The 11,792-nt window shown below is 44.5% G+C and overlaps 1 protein-coding gene across 1 annotated transcript; it reads right to left on the bottom strand.

The window, feature by feature from the left end:
* Positions 1-541: 541 nt before the first annotated feature.
* PHF11 (PHD finger protein 11) lies at positions 542-4,203 on the bottom strand. The gene is given in 6 exon segments (XM_045166226.1): positions 542-873; positions 875-1,004; positions 1,007-1,315; positions 1,318-1,370; positions 1,372-1,768; positions 4,176-4,203. Coding segments are annotated over 6 exon segments (975 nt in total). The 3' UTR covers positions 542-815.
* Positions 4,204-11,792: the final 7,589 nt, after the last annotated feature.

The raw sequence follows: 11,792 nt of genomic DNA, 5'->3' as shown, positions 1-11,792 counted from the left end.
ACTCCCTCTTCCCCTCTCATCTCTCCATGTTCGTCTTCCCATCTGAGGGTTTTGTGCTGAAAGGCAATGAGATTGTTGCTTACATTTTAAAAGAATCCTCTATTATGTCAGTTAACCTTTTCAACTACTAGAGTGGTTGGTTGTGTGCGTGCTATAATCCCTGATTAAGTATTTTTTTTGGTAATGTATGATATTAAAATTCATTATATCAAAGAGGCATTATGGGCTGGAACTTGTCTTAAAAGATAAAAACAGTTTATGCATTTAACATTTACTGAACATGCTAGCTGCTGGAAATGTGACAGGGAGGAAAACACAGGAAGGGAGTTTCTGCCCTCAGGCTGCTTATACTCCAGTAGTTTGATGTGTGATACAGTGGCTTATACTGAGAAGAGGTGCGAGGGGAAAGGACTCTCGGGTGGAACAGGTATGAGCAGATTTTGATGACGACCTCACAGCAGGACAAGCAAAGGCCCTGGGGTGGGAGCACCTGGAATCCACTTAGCTCACTGGAGTAGGGGAGGGGAGGAGGCTACCAAAGGATTTTTAGAGCCATGGGAGGCATGGTCTAATTTACTGAAGTAGACTCTGAGAAACATTTTACTAGCGGGGGAGAGGTAGAAGTGAGATGATGGTAAGGAGGGGAAGGCAGTAACAGGCATCAGATGCCCATCAGCAAGAACAGGGGACAGCAGGCAGGGATCACAGAGACCCCAGGGGCCTGGTGCTGGAGGTGTGTGGCTCTCACAGACCACTCTCCAGATTTCTCCCTGTTTGCAGCTATGCTCGATTCCTGGCTTAGGAAATGGTCCTTCTTAAGAAGACAGAGAAGAATCTAAAGTGGAACTTGACTGAAGCTGGGAGTACAAGGTTTAAGTCCTGAGGTAGCTCAATCTCTTCCATCAGCTGCCGCCACCTCTCTTCAGATTCACGAATTTGATTCTCTATTGCTGCTTGAAAATTTGCAAGTGTGTCTTCAAACAATCTCCAGTCAAAAAGTGAAGTCCAATTTCTTCACAGTCTGATTCTGAAGTAGTCTCATCCATGAGTCTTTCCTTCAAATGAAGTTTGTCTAATATTTCTTCAAGTAAAGCGTCAAGAAGTCCTGCTTATTTACATTTCTTAAGAAAAGCAGCGTCCACAATTGCGCCTGTGTGTCTGCCGTCCATTTCCTTCTTCAGGGCCATTCTTCAGGTGGCTGTACAGGACTGCCTGTTGAGAGAGGTTTCCTCCTTCCTCTTTGTTTTCACTCCTGAAAAATAGGCTTGTCTTGGTCTGGTCCGCTCACTGTAGTGAGAAGGGAAGACACCAGACAAGGCTTTACTGATGGTAGATCATTTTGAGGGTCAGCATGTTGCTGGCAAAACACTATAAATTCCTTTAGGTCCATCAGCTTGTAGAACTGTGTGGTCATTCTTGGCACAAAAAAAATGGTAATTCTTGAAACAGGATTTTAAGTCACATCCCACTGTGGCTCCTGTTTTCTCACAAAGCATGCATTTCAACTTCCTTCCTATCTTGATTTCTTTCTTTACTGATTCCACATCAAAATTTCTATCATTATTATATGGGTCATGGTCCTCACTTTCCACAACTGCCAAGGAATACAGCAAACAGTTTTCATGAGCAGCTATATTCTCTGATTGTGCAAAGTACAGGACACTACACTTGAGGACTTTGGGGCAGAGTGCACAAATCCTTTCTTGCAACCTTTCTGCAACCTGGAAGACACTGGTTGGGAGCTGGACTGTGTCCTGCGTGGCCCGTGCTGCGTCAGTGCCGCCCCTTAAGTATTAATAGTTCCTCTCCACATAAGAAAAGGATAAAAAAGGTGAAAACAGAGATACCAGTCCTATTGGATTAGGACCTTATTTAGCCTTAATAGCCACCCCCGCCCCCTTAAAATTGCTATCTCCAAAGATAGTCACATTGGGCATTAGGGCTTAAACATGTATATTTGTGCTGTGTGTGTATATGTGTTAGTCACTCAGTCGTGTCTGACTCTTTGTGACCCCGTGGACTGTAGCTCTCCAGGCTCCTCTGTTCATGGAATTCTCTGGTCAAGAATATTGGAGTGGGTAGCCATTTCCTTCTCCAAGGGACCTTCCCGACCCAGGGATAGAACTTAGGTCTCCTTCATTGCAGGCAGATTCTTTACCATCTGAGCTACCAGGGAAACATATATTTGTGGGGGAGGCTACAATTCAGCCCATAACTCATAATATGTGTTTTTCGTCTATATACTTTCAACATATTTGTGTTTTGAAATTTAAAGTGCATCACTTAGAGAGAGAATATTCTTGAATCTTGCTTTTTAATCTAGTCTGTCATTCTGTTTTTTTTTTTAATTGAGGAGTTTTACATTTAGTAAGATTATAAATATTTTAGGTTTAAGATTATCATTTTGCTATTTGTTTTCATTTGTTTGTTTTTTGGGGATTGTTTCTCTAATGATCCTTTCCTTTCCTAATTATACACATTTTTGGAATTCCATTTTATTTCCTCTATTTGGCTTCTCATCAATACTTCTTACTGCTTCTTAGTTGTTGCTCTAAAGCTAACAATATGCCTCTTTAGCTTGTCCAAATAAATCTATTTAGACTGGTTCATCACCTTAACTGTCAATGGCACCCCACTCCAGTACTCTTGCCTGGAAAATCCCATGGACGGAGGAGCCTGGTGGGCTGCAGTCCATGGGGTCACTAAGAGTTGGACACGACTGAGCGGCTTTACTTTCACTTTTCGCTTTCATGCATTGGAGAAGGCAATGGCAACCCACTCCAGTGTTCTTGCCTGGAGAATCCCAGGGACGGGGGAGTCTGGTGGGCTGCCATCTATGGGGTTGCACAGAGTCAGACACGACTGAAGCAACTTAGCAGCAGCAGCAGCAGCATCACCTTGACTGTAGGTTTTGATATGGAGAATCTGTGGAAAGCACGTCTTTCTCAAGCAACTCTAACTTGATGGGGCCAACCTCCAAATCTTTGTCTATTGTGGATATTGTGAGGGCTTGGATTTAGGGCTTTTTATTTTGGTGGGACCCAAGCTGTTCTGCAAAATATGACAGCCACATGTAGCTGTTTAAATTTATAAAGTGAAATGAAATAAATTACAAACTCATTTCCTTAGTTGTACTAGTCATATTTTGAGTGCTTGATAACTGCCTGCAGCTCATGGTTATCATTTTGGACCAGTCAAGTAACATTAACATCACTGCAGAAGTTCTAATGGCCAGTGACTATCAAGAGTGTGCCTGACTCTAGGGTGCGGTCCTGACTCTTACACTGTCATCATCTTCATGTCTCAGCTGGGGACCTGGGTGTGAACAAGATTCCCCTCCCCTGGCTGAACTGTTCTCTAGCACTGCTTAACTTTCAGTATCTGTTTTGTTCTCCGCTCTGTTGCAGCTACTCTGTCTCTGAATATAGCCTAGCTTTCAGCTCAGGACTTTATAGGCCTCCCTCCACACCTTCTGGAGACCCCTGTCTGTGCAGTTCACTCCTCTCTGCTTTTCCTCACAGTTCCAGCCATTCCAGCTGTTCTGTCTCTGATTTTGACCTCCTCAGCTCATTAGAACTATCATGTTGTGGGCACACGCTGGCTCTCTGCTCTGCAGTGGGGGAATCCCCCCCCAGACAGAGAGCTGGGGCAATTTCGGGGCTCACCTTGTGAACGCCCCTCCTTGCTGTCATCCTGGCCTTGTACTGCCTTTTGTCCAGTGCCAGAAAACTGTTGCCTTCTGTGCTTTGTCCATTGTGTTTGTTTTATTTCACTGATGGCAGGCATACTTATACTAGTACCCTCATTAATTAGCAAGCAACTTAAAACCACAAATTACAAGCTCTTGTTTTTTAAAACACTCCATCACTACTGGGTTTTTCTATAGAAAATTTACTCTGCTCAGTAGTTAACATCACATTGTCTTACTGGTTCCTCTTTCCTTTGCTCCTATTTTTTCCCATTGAGATCCTTTGGGAAAACTCCAAATTCTTTCCTCATATGATACAGAGAATTTAGCTCTCCCCAGATCTTGTCCACAAAACTATATAACCAAAATCATAGAAAGTCTTAGCTGAAATAAGATCTTGTTCCCATTTAGTGGGATCTGTCCTCTTTAGATGATAGCTGGAGTTACAGAAAGCAAAACAGTTTTTTTTTAATTCTAGCTAACTCACCTCCGTGATTCTCACCCTGAGATCCCATGATTCTGTCTTCCATCCTCTGGTCAGAAGATCTTTCTAAAACCCAAATCTGACCCTGACACTCTTCTTCAATGGCTTTCCCTAGCCGGTAAGATAAGATCACATATCTTCAACTGACATAGACATCCTTCCACGAACCATTCCTTTCTGTATCTCCAGCTCCATCTCTTTTTATTCTACACCACCTCCAACACACACACACTCACACACACACACACACACACACTCACACACACACACACAGGTATAGCTTCTGCAAAACGGAAGTCTTTGTGGGTCTCAAAACATGCCAACCTGTTTCTTTCCTGTATTCCTTTTCTCATATTGTTTCCTCTATCTGAAATACCTTTCCCCTGTCTCCAACTTTCCTATTTTTCTCTGTACCCTAACTCATTCTTTAAGGCCAGGTTTAGAGATATTTTCCTTCTGAAAGAATTCCCTGATTCCGACCTTCCACAGCTGGGTCAAGTACCTCCTCAGAAGACCCAGGGAGCTCCCTCTGTCGTCCTCCCCACACAGACTAGGAAAGGTGGCCTCTGTCTGTCCATTTGGTCTCTCTACTGCTTAGTGCAGTTGTCTGTCAGATAGTATGTTTTGTTTTGTATCATTTTTGTACCCAATAGATGTTTATCAAGGACATAGTATGAGAAGGGTGCTGCTCCGAAATCTCTGCCCTTTGCGAGTTTGTATTCTGATGAGAAGGGCAGAAAACAAACAAATCGATAAACACAATCATTCAGGAAGCGATAAGTCTATGGAGGAAAGTAAAACAGAGTAAGGACAAGGCAGGCACCCGGATGCTCGTGTGAATCAAGCGTCTCTCTGATGAGGTGACATTTGAGCAGCAGCCTGAGTGAAGTGATGGAAGGTGCAGATACCTAGGGGACCTCCGATCTCTGGGAAGAATGAAGAATTGGAAGTGGGAGCTTCCAAGAGTGCTCAGTGAATAGCAAGCAGACAGACTGGTGGGGCAGAGGCAGAGTGAACGAGGTGGGCAGTGAGATGTGAGGGGCCTGGATCCTAGGACATTCTAGGCCAGTCTAAGTACTTAAGTTGTTTTCCCCCTGAATTTAAGGAAACCATTGAGAGGTTGTGAACAGCAGAGTGATGTGATCTTACTGGTGTTTTAAGGGTTCATGCTGGCTGCTCTGTTGAGAACAGACTGTAAAGGAGCAAGGGAGGAAACCCGAGGCTGGTTGGGTGACTGCAGGGGTCAAGGTGAGTGAACATGTGATTTGGACCAGGGTGTTAGCATTGGAAATGGGTTAACATTGGCTTAGTGTGTATTTGTGGAATAATGATTAAATTTCTTTAGCTCCCCTGTGAGCCTTTTGTAAACTTTTGGAAGGCAAGATCTGTATCTGATTTATCTTTCTATTCAAAGTACTTAGAACAAGGCCTGCCAAATCATGGGAGTACAATATTATTTTTAAATGTTTTTCTTTCTTTTTTAAAATCGGTAAGTTTCTGAGCATGACATAAATGGAGGGAAGGACGATATATGATATCTTATTGTTACTCCATTTTCTAGATGGGGAAACTGAAGTTCAGAGAGGTTAAATCTCAATTAAGTCCTCACAAGCCACAAGGTGATGAAGCTAATCTTTAATCTCAAGTCTGTCTGAGCTCATAGCCCTTACCTTTTCCATTCTATCAGCTAGGCTGGTATAGAGAAGGTGCTGGTAAGGCATGGGAGGAAAGACTGGACGTGGGGGCCCCAGCTATGAGTGGCAAATCCCACTCCTGATGACAGACAGTGCCTCCTTCAAAAGCAAAGCTGTAATCTCTGTCCTAGGCAGAAAGACCTGCTTTTGGAAAAGCCTCCTTTTCCAGGCAGAGTCAACATGCACCTGTGTGACTGGTCCTTCTGATTCACACATGGGGGTTGCATTTTATTTTTTTATTTTTTGAAAATAAAAAGAAAATGAAAAAAAAAAAAGTAAAATCCCAGTTGCCAAGTCTGTTAACGACACACATAATGGTGTGTTAACACGGGTGATTATCGAGCTGGACAGCACCCAGCTTTCTGCCAAAACAAACCTTTCTGCTCAGCAGACCTGGGAATGCTTGAGCCAGAATGGGACAGAGTGAGGAGGGTGGACTGCAATCTTCCATGGTCTGGAAACAATTAAATGCCATGGCTGTTGGCATTGCTGAGTTCCCCGTGGGCTCTGGTAGGAAGGACCAGACCCCAGATCTTCTATGAACCTTCCACAAGACCCCAGGCAAGTGACCACCACCTGTTTCTGGATCTCGGCTTCTCCTCCTGTGGGTTGGATTAATGATTTCTAAGTTCCATCGATTCTAGCCTTCTGTGTTTGCGGGAGAACTTCAAGGAGCCAGAGGTTCTCAGACTGTGGGCGCCTTGTGCACTCAAGGAGGCTCCAGTCTGTACAGCAGGGCTGGGCTGGCACCACCAGCTCCAGAGCCTGTGAAACACCTTCAGATTGTTCTACCAGCTATGAAACCCTGGGCATCACCTTAGTCTCTGTTTTCTCTTCTGTAAAATGGTAAATGAATTTACCTTAGAAGGCTGTTAGGAGGTGTAAATAGAATATAAGATGTAAGGTACTTAGCCTAGTGCCTGGAACACAGGAAGTCATAAATACATGTTAGTTTCTTTCCTTCCCCTACTGCACTCTGCCTTCATCCTTTCTTCTCTCCTTCCCTTCCTACCTTTCCCTTCCTTCATTCTTCTTTTTTTTTTTTTTCCCTTCCTTCCCTTCCAGAAGAAAAATCTGTCTCCTATTGTGGTGCTGTGAGCCAGTTTGCTTCATTCAGTTGCAAATTACTAGACTGCAGGGACCACATGGGGGTCATCTTTTTATCCTCTCTCTCTGAGCACAGAGTAGGTGCTGAATAAATGTCTGGGGAATCAGTGATTGACTTGAAGGAGTCAGAGGCAAGCCTGCCATCGCTGGTTTCTTGGCTCTCTCATCCCTCTTTCTTCTGATGGAAACATAAAAAGCATATACTCACACTCTTACTGGCTTGCTTGGAACTCCCTCCCTTCCCAAGGCTATAAAAGACATTATATTCAAAAATGAAACAAAGGTAATGGAAACCAGAAAGCCATGTTTTGCGTGCAATCGAAAACACATGTTAAGAATGAGGATTTGAAATGATGAATCTGCACAAAGCCATTGGCAATGATCCCCTGTCTGCTTCTCTGCTCTGGTCGGGAGCAGGAGTGTGCAGATTTGCAGTAGCCCCCACGCTGAGGCAGCCTCGGTTGTCAAGGCAGCAGACCGGGCATGGCCACGGGCATCTTTTTCCTTTCAAGCTCTCCTGGAGAGTGCTAGGTTATACAGGGGTGAGGATCACAGCATTCTTCTGACCTTTGGAAACATGGGGAAAGGATCCTTTTGGGTTCTGAAGAAGAGGCCCTAGTTCCCCTTTGTCCTTATGATGAGAAGAGTCACTGTCAGTTGGTGATTCCCTCCTGTTTAAATATAAACTGAGGCATGTTAAAACTTTTGAGTTTATTTACGCAAAAATCATTTAGAACCAGACAGCATCCAATCTGGCAGATGGAAATGAACTCCAAGAGTTGTATGAAACGAAAGACTTACAGGCAGAAGGGAGCAGGAACAAGGAAGTTATACCTGGCAGGGGTATATCAGGCAGATTACCTACTTAAGGCTGGTCAGGTAATTTCTGATTGACTGAGGTTCTACTTCTGGGAGAACCAAAACTGTGAGTTAAGTCTTGGTTTGGTGCACCAAATCAAGACATGGGGCTTAGCACAGATGACTCCATTTTGGACATGTTTAACTCCATTTTTAACACTATGAGATAAACATTTTATCTACATGAAGTCAATAGCTATTTTGCAGGGTCATTCTGAATATTCACTCTTCTCATTTTACAGGTGATGCAACTAAGTCATATAGGTAGTAAGTGGTGGGCTGAGGTTATAGTATCACTAGTAATATCCATCATCACTGAGTTCTCTTTTACTTGTTTATCTATGCATTCATTAGATGTTTACTGAGTACCTGCTGTGTGCCAGACCCTGTGAGTTAGTTGGAGATACAGCATTGAACAAGAGAGATTTGATGTCCTTGATCTTACAGTTGGCTGGCAAAGATGTCGTGACCTGCTTGATGTTCAAGGTCTTTGAGACTGGTGTAAAAGAAATTCCAATGACTATGAGCCTTTGTGATACAAGGTACTTGGGTCTGAGGTGTCAGGGAAAGCTGTCCTGAGGAGTGACCTCAAGGGGGTCCTAGAAGACAGGAGGGGCTAAACAACTAAACTGAGGTAGAACCTTCCCGCTGAGGGAAACAGGTAAAAGGGCAGAAAAGAGCGTGATGTGATCAAGGGAGCAAAGAGGCATGGAAGACGAGGTTTCCATCCTATATTCCATTTCATCCCCTCAACAACCATAAGGGAGATATTATTAATTATCACCTTTCTTTAACAGAGCATGAAACTGAGCTAGGTTCAGCGGTTTGCCCAAGGTCACACACCCAGCAATGAATTAAACCCAGTGAATTGACTCCCCTGCCTATGTTGAATCTACAATAGCATATCTTACAAGGCCTCTGTCAGATAAAAGGTAAGACCTTTTACAGAGACTAAAAGTGAGAACTGTGACAAAGAACTAGAGAGCTTTGAATCCTGAAGCTCTGTGCTGCGGGGCCTGAGGGACACCAGCAGCAGGGACAGATAAGCCCGTGCAACTGTTGAAGAATTTTATGCCATGGGTCTCCCCTACCTGTAGAAATGGTAGGCTCCAGGGTCTGTAGATGACAGCATCATATTTCCATTCCTAACACTGCCTTGGGGAACTCTCTAGACATCACAAGAGTCTGGATCTAAAATTATTTAAGGTCCTGTGTTTGCACGTGGTTAAAATTGTAGCTTAGGTATTGCCTCTGCCAAGAAGCCTTCCTTGAACACTTCAAGCCTGATGCCCTTTCTCTCCTTTGTTTCTCCCACATACACCTTCCCATCCCTGCTCCCTGACCTGGTGGTTCTTCTTTTTCACTGTGAACCACACTGTGTTATGTATATTTGTTCACTAGGCTGTCAACCCCTCTTGAAGGAGACCTCCCCCAAACTAGAGCTCGAGTTCCATTCATCTCTGTGTCCAGTCCAGCCCAGCACCCCCTGATGTTGGCTGATGATAAGTGAACACCCCATTTTCCATCTCTATTGGAGGGATAGCAGCCGATATTCAGGAGTTAAATGGCTGTCATGAGCCTAGAGGTAGTCCACGCTGGAAATGAGATCAACAGTGGGAAACATGCAGAAGAGCTCAGAGAACATGCTGCTAGGAGAGAGGCCACAGCATCTGCTTTAAAGTGGGCACTGCCCTTGTTGGGTGTTTCAAGCTCAGGTGAGACCCTGGGGAGGTGGAGCCCAGGCTGGAGAGGGTGGGGCTGGAGAGGAAGAGCTGCATTTCCTAAATGGTTTCCATCTGCTCTGCTGGTGTCCATATTCTTGGAGTGAAATCACATTTAACTCCCTCCTGCCTGTTCACCCATACCATAAACTTGTACCGAGCACCAACTATGTGCCAGTCACTGTGCTCTCTTCTGGGAAAATAGAAATGAAGGAATGAGTCTATCTGGGGGAGAAGAGAATGAAAACAGATGTGACGCAAGTGCTTTACATAAGAAGGAAGACTTAAAACCCAGAACTTGGGTGAGTCACTTTGGGAAAACTAGGAGAGATTTGCAGAGAGATAACATTTCAGCTCAGTCTTAAAGGACCAGAGGAGCTTGAAGGTGAAGCAAGATGTTTCTGGCAGAAGAAATCGCAAAAGCAAAGGCCCAGAGGAATGCTTGGGTGTGTCCTGTCTAGAAAACAAAGCCGAGTTGGTTCTTTGCATCAAGAACATAGGGCACTCTTGGGGCATGGGGTAGAAGGAAAGGAAGACACAGTGACAGGTGACTCAGCACCTGAATTTACCTTTTGCAGAGTCACAAGCACATTGTCTGCTGTGAAATGGGAGATACTAACCCCTGATGGGAGTAGGCGATTTTTGCTTCTTTGTGTGATTGGTTCTGTCAGCCAAGCACAAGAGGAGCCCAGTAGTCAGTGGAAGAAGCTGGATTGTATAGATACGGAAGATGTGGCCAGTGCAGTACAGGCGCCCACAGGGCTGCCATACTGGGGATAACAGAGTCTCATTATAGGAGGACCAAGCATGGGCTTCAATTAGAATGAGAACCAAGAGCTTTGGAAGCAATGCCTCTCCTTGGTGCTGCCCCTGCTTCCTATGAGTGAGAGCTGATAAAAAACTCTCCAAGAAGCCTGGATAAAGGAAAGAGGGAGGAGGGCAGTGAGGGCAGGGAGAAGGGAACACACGAGGATGTCAGGCTCTGTCCACCTGAGGTCCATTGTCCTGGCTCTGAGCAAAGATGGAGGTCACCATGCGCAGAGTCCACAGCAGCCATGGCTTTGGGAGAAAACACTGTCAGAAACACCCAGGCTGAAGGAGCTTCATTATCACTTGCATCCAGGCACCTGGCCCAGCCCAGAACTCCACACTGACCTTGCAAGCCTCTCCCCTTAGCTGTGTACTGGACTGGAGGGGAGCTCAGGCTCTATGGTTCTTCATTACCTCACGTGTTTCTGGCCCTGCTTTTGGAAGCCTGAGGTCTCTGGTTCCCCCTAGCTGCTCTGTCTCCTTGAAAAGAGTAACTCCCAGGTACTTTGTCATCTCCCTGATAAACATCTAGCCACCATTCAAGATTCAACTTAAGAGAGTAACACATTGACTAAGGATAGGGCTTTGGGATCTGTTGGACCTGTGTTCAAACCATGCTTTTTGTCTTACTGGTTATGTTTTTTTTTTTTTTCTTTTTTTTTACAGGAATGCATTATTATTTTATTAGTATGCTGTCACCCCAAAATACAGATTAAACCTCTGATCTTCATACACAGTAGCTCAGTGTGTATCATATACTCTCCCTGCAGCAGGTCAGCTGCGTATGCTGGGGAAAGTCATATGGTTGGTCTATTGAACAAATTTTTGTTTCACTTAGCATGTTTACTGAATGCCCAGTTCTTTACCTTTGCATGTCTGTTTCCTCATGTATAAAATGGAACTAACCATAGTACTTGTCTCACAGGGCTGTTGCAAGAATGAAATCATATAATGTACGTAAGGGGCTGCAATGTGGTGTAGTATACCTGTGTCCTCCAAAAGCCGTTCAAGCCCTAGCCTCCCTATACTGTGAATTTCAATGTATTCGGAAATAAGACTTTTGAGATGAAATCATGTCGGATTGAGGTATGTTCTAGATCTGAAGATTGGCATCTTATAGAAACAAAAGACACACAGATCAGAGCAGATAGCTGTGTGATGAAGGAGGCAGTAGTTGGAGTGAAGCAGTTAGAAGCTAAGGAACACCCAGGTTGCTTGGAGCCACCTGAAGCTAGAAGAGAGTGTGGAACAGATTCTCCTTAGACCCTTCAGGAGGAGCCAGCTCAGCTGACACCTTGATATCCAGAATCTTGAACTTGCAAGAATACTTTTCTGTTCTTTTAAGCTACGCAGTTGGTGGCAGTCTGTGAAGGCAGCCCCAGGAAACTAATACACATGACAAGTACTCAATACAGGGCGAGCATCAGCAT

The sequence above is a fragment of the Bubalus bubalis genome, chromosome 6 (genome assembly GCF_019923935.1).
Source record: "Bubalus bubalis isolate 160015118507 breed Murrah chromosome 6, NDDB_SH_1, whole genome shotgun sequence".
NCBI classification, from domain to species: Eukaryota; Metazoa; Chordata; class Mammalia; order Artiodactyla; family Bovidae; genus Bubalus; species Bubalus bubalis.
The sequence above is the reverse complement of the archived record's forward strand: the minus strand, read 5'-3'. Positions and strand labels throughout refer to the sequence as shown.